This window comes from Lemur catta, chromosome 2, assembly GCF_020740605.2.
Source record: "Lemur catta isolate mLemCat1 chromosome 2, mLemCat1.pri, whole genome shotgun sequence".
Taxonomy (NCBI): Eukaryota; Metazoa; Chordata; class Mammalia; order Primates; family Lemuridae; genus Lemur; species Lemur catta.
Window position 1 is genome coordinate 57251562 of NC_059129.1, and position 4970 is coordinate 57256531.

Sequence of the window (4970 nt, forward strand, 5' to 3'; positions counted from 1 at the left end):
ATTGATTATAACCAGAGTGAAAACAGGTGTGACCACTGTCCTACAGACCCTGGCATTCCAAAGGAAGAAGGACTGCTAAACCAAAATCTATTTTCTCCAAGGCCTCAACTTCTCCAATCTTACTCTCTGATCTACATTCCCCAATCTTGGCCGCACGGTGGGGGTGGATTCGGAGTGGACCCAAAATCCTTTTCAGAAGAATTTGATTAGATCATATAATTAAAAAAAAACAATCAAGCTTCCTCGTTCCTTCACTTCAAGGAGCGTCTGTGGAAAGCAAATACTTTGGGGCATTGCGGGGGAGCGCAGTGCGAAGGTGTCTTTTGCGAAGGGCGGCTGGGAAACCAGGATAGAGCTGAGAAGTAACCATGTAAATGACAAAGGGAACCGGGCTAGGACAGGGTAGGACGGAGAAGAGGAGCGACCGGCGTTCCTGCCGGGCATTCTGTCTTTGAAAGACGGAAAACCTCGAGGTGGACGAGGCCGAGAGTGGAGGTGGAAGAGGCGCGCGCCGGCACCGAGTCCCCTGGGGCTGACCCCGTCCCCTGCTCTCCGGGGCGGGGAGTCCCCTGCCGGCCGCGGAGGCCACACCCAGCGCCCGCCGGCCCCGCGCTTTCCAGAGCTCAGCAGGAACTTGCTGCTTGAACCCGTCCGAGAAGGAACGAATGAATGACCCTTTGGGCAGGATGGGGACTCCTGGGCCCCAGGGAGCTGCGAATCCCACGGACTGGCCCCGCAGCCGGGGGCGCGCCGGCTCCTCTCCGCGCGAAGTGGGGCGCGGGGCTCCCCGGGCCCAGGGCGGCGGCCACGGGGACCGGGCGGCAGGTCGCACCCCCGGACCGCGAGCCAGAGAGAATTTGGACCGTGACTCCTGGGTCAGAGAGAAAGTGCTCTTTCTTCTGCACCCAGAGAGGTGGTTGGGGACTCAAGGGGACCCTGCACGGGACGGGGTGGCCGGCGGGGAGGACCTTCTTCCAGCGAGCGGAAACCATCACGACCAGGGACCCAACTGCCCTTCTGCTGGTTTTCAGCGAGAAAAGCGAATTCCTGGCGGGCAAGCGGCCGCTCCCCGCACAGCCCCGCCGCGGGTCCCCGCAGCCCCCGCCGCTAAACCAGTGCTCGTGCGGGTCGTGGATTATCAGGTGACGCAAGAAGTGCTGCAGACCGCGTGGACGAAGGGGCGCGTGACCAGGAGGACCGAGGAACATTCCATGACCGCGGTCACTTTTCGCGCCGGTAGAGAGTGAGGCAGGCTGTGTGGCAGCGGGACCCCTGCCCAACCCCGGGCCCTCCAGGCACCGAGAGGGGCGCCCGCGTCCGCCCTCGCAGAGGAGTTTCGCCGTCTCCGGCGACACGATGCCCGAAGGCGCTTAAACTCGAAAGAGGAGCGCGAGGAACGTTCGGGTCCAGTGGATGAGCGATAATCCTTAAAAGAAAATGCCATCACGGGAACCCCAGCCTGCAATTAGCCGACAGAAGGGACCTTTTAAGACGCTGGCGCGGCGCTTCGGGGAAGCAGATGACACCCAGGACAGCTTGAAGAACTGTAAGCAGCGTAATACCTCCTTTGTGGCTTAAATACCGTGACGGTCTGGGGATCTAAGTCATTCAGAAGACGGGGAAAAAGGATATTTTCAAATGGGCAGAATGTGGGAGTTTTGAAATGAGAAAATCTGTTGTTAATTCGCATTTTCCAATAACTTTCAATTGATCTGCCTCCTACCCCCACCGCCCTTCTCCAAAATTTTTCTTGTCACTCTGTTCTGATGTGCAGAGTTCTCAGTTTTCTCCCCGCATTTCAGTGTTAGGAAGAAAAAGAGAGGAGCTAAGGGCAAGAAGGAGTGGGGGATAGATTTGAAGGTGAAATTCCATTTTTAACTTTAATGTTAAAAATACTGCATATAAATTTTCTGATCTAGAAGCAGAAATGTATAGTTTGCGGTAAAATGACTGCATGTTTTATTCTTGTCCATAGGTCTTTGTTAATGAGATTTGTAGTCAAGAATGGATTGATAATACCCCTTTCCTGGTGTTGTTAAAAACAAATCTCTCCTGGTGCTATTGAAACAACTTATTTTTCTTATTTTATTTATTCATTTTTTTTTCTATTAAACTCAATCTGTATTAAGTCTTTAGTAGCTGGCCTAGTTGGAGCTCTTTGAGAAGCAATGCAGCCCTCCAGAGGTGAACTGCTTGACCTTACCACTATTGAAGGAGTATTTGGTTCCTTCAAGAATTAACAAAACAAGTGGGACTCTGGCTTTTGATGAGTAAAGGGTTGAAGAGTGCCTCCTATCCTTGTCCTTCTCCTTTGCCCTTATTTTTATTTTAGAGGTTGAACTGTCCTCAAAAGATCATCTGATCCACCTCCTGGCAGGCCAGATAGGTAAGATACGTCCTTGTTTTACAGATGAGCCAACTGAGGCCTGGAGGTTATATGTAGCTTGTAGAAGTCACACAGCTAGTAATTGCATATGCTTACTAAGTGAACAAAGAATGTGATCATCTGCCTCCCCAAGGTTTGGCGATGGCCTTTAAAGGAACTTATTTCTGGTGGCGTGGGGGTGGGATAGCGGGAGGGGGTCACAAGATGACTAAGGACATCCTAGGTTTTCTAACTCATGTTTAAGAGCAGTACTAAAATCACCTTGACGTCCCTGAACCCTACAAGGCCTGTTGGCTGGAGAATGACCACCACCAGTTCTCAGGCCTATGAAACCCTCACTTAAGAGAGGAATTCAGCATCTGAGCTCATCTGTGTTCAAAACTGCTTGATAGATAGAACAGGTTATATTTGATCCCTAAGAATGAATTCTCTTTTCCACTAACAACCTACCTGTTTTCAATGTGAAGTTAACCTTTTTGGCAGATGAATTTCAGACCTGAGCTTATTCATTTAGTTGGCAGACGCTCCAGGTGATTAATCATTATCTGTAAGCAACAAAAAAAGGCCTCTTTTACAATTACCAAAAATGGTAGCATCAGTCAGTGGCCTTCTCTCTGGAGAGGAGCTCTCAGTTCAACTGCTTGGGTTCAGAACTGGCTCCCCCTCTTACTAACTGTGTGACCTTGGACAAAGTGCCTAATCTCTATGTGCCTGTGTGTTTTGATTTGTTAAGTGGGAATAATAAATAATATCAACCTCATAGAGTTATTTTTTAGGATTAAGTTAAATGAAAATACTTAGAATACTGCCTGACATACAGTAACTGCTCAAAGTTAGTGCATGATTATTGGCATAGTTGTTATTGTTTAGTTCACTTTTTATCCTAACCAGGCTTTAGTCTTTTACTTAGTAACAGAGAGCAGAAAGTATATAGCATAAGAAATCTAGTGAAAGCCAAATCAGTGGTTTTTACTAAGACTCTCTTCTGTACTCCTAAAAGAAAGGACTTATTGCTAGCTTTTCTCACTGTTTGATGGATCAATAAATACATTGCTTAAGTTCCTTAGAAATGACCTCCCCATCTTGTATAAAGACTCCTACTAGGACTAAGGTGTGCTATGCTTGACAGAGTCTTTAAAAGGATTTCACAGACTGCCTCGTTCTTGGCAGTTGGGAGCTTTGAATAATTTCTTTAGGACCTGTCTGGTTAGTTTGTTTTCCCTCTGGGATTTTATATCTGCTGCCCTATCAACTAGAAAAGCAAAATACGCACAATTAGTTTTCATGTGATCTTTTTTCTGCCAAAAAAGTTAGCTTACCCCCTTTAATCCAAATATGTTTGAGTTAATTTTATCCCCTTCAAGTGAAAATTTATGTTTTTATTTTGTTTTATTTTTTTAAATATCCCTGTCAGGGCAGAACATTTATTTTTAAAGTGCTTATTTAATCTCTGTGTAAACTGCCTATACTGTTAACTGCCTATAGCATGTTTCTAGATTTTCTTCTCACTGGAAACAAAAAGCAGTGTGTTGAAGTACTGTTGAATTTGCTTCACAGGTTTTCCTGAACCAAGCAGAACCCTGTCCTTTGAGGAGCCTGAGGAATCTTTTCTCATTCACAAGTGTCTTGGGAGTGCATCCAAAGTGAAACTCTGAAAATCTCTGAGAGTGGCTGGGTCTTAGCTCTTTGATCTTACCTCCACCTCACCGAAAAAATATGATCATTTAAAATTGTGTTAGATGGATGAATCACATCAAAAACTTCCAGAAGCCACCTGGCCGCTCAAGTGACCCAGTGACCATAAGACATGTAAGTGTCACGTGACCACCATGGATCAGGCAAGTGTCCCCATCTCTTAAAACCCTTTGTCCACAACCATAATCACCTTTGAAATTCATTACATTTGACTTGCTGCTTTTATTCTTGGACACTACCAGCACTTGGAGATTAAACTTGATGTGGCTCTTTGCTTTAAAAAAAAAACAAAAGAAGAAGAAGAAAGGAAGAAAAAGCTTTTGTTAAAAGAATAAGTTATACTCACTGCAGAAAAATTTGGGATTTTTGGGAGGCAAAAGAAAAGTAGAATAAAGGAAACAAAAACTTGCCCACTACCAAAAATCTCTCTTAATGTTTGGTTATGTTTCAAGTCTGGTTTTATTTTATTCTATTTTTGTGTCTCTCTATAAAAATATATACATATACTTTTCTAATCATAAACTATATTAAATAGTGTAACCTCTGTATATTTTCTTGGTATTGTGTTTATATTAACTAAGCTCTGCTCAGTGTGTGGTTTATGAACCCAGCAACATGTGTATCTTCAAGAAAGTTTTTAGAAATGAAGAATCTCAGGCTCTATCGCAGATCTACTGAATCAGAATTTGCATTTTAACAAGATCTCTGGTAATTCAAATTAATGTTTGGGAAACATTGACCTAAGTTCTGCATCTTACTTTATCCCTTACTAAAACTAAGAAGTTTTTATTTTTTTGTATTCCTCATTGTTAACAATGCTATGAAGATAATAATTTGTAGAATTATGAAAACATTTAGAGATTTCAGGAGGGTGAGATATAGTATATAT

At 44.6% G+C, this 4970-nt stretch overlaps 1 protein-coding gene across 3 annotated transcripts; it reads left to right on the forward strand.

Moving 5' to 3' along the window:
- Positions 1-268: 268 nt before the first annotated feature.
- C2H6orf141 (chromosome 2 C6orf141 homolog) lies at positions 269-4732 on the forward strand. 3 transcript variants are annotated; one of them, XM_045542147.1, is made up of 3 exons: positions 269-1546; positions 2333-2386; positions 3944-4731. In XM_045542147.1, exon 1 carries the CDS (start codon positions 666-668, stop codon positions 1245-1247), a length of 582 nt encoding a protein of 193 aa, XP_045398103.1. In that variant the 5' UTR covers positions 269-665; the 3' UTR covers positions 1248-1546; positions 2333-2386; positions 3944-4731. The 3 variants fall into 3 exon arrangements, with proteins under 3 accessions (XP_045398103.1, XP_045398102.1, XP_045398104.1); XM_045542146.1 differs by having other exon boundaries at positions 2130-2386; positions 3944-4728; XM_045542148.1 differs by lacking the exon at positions 2333-2386 and having other exon boundaries at positions 3944-4732.
- The last annotated feature ends 238 nt before the right edge of the window (positions 4733-4970 follow it).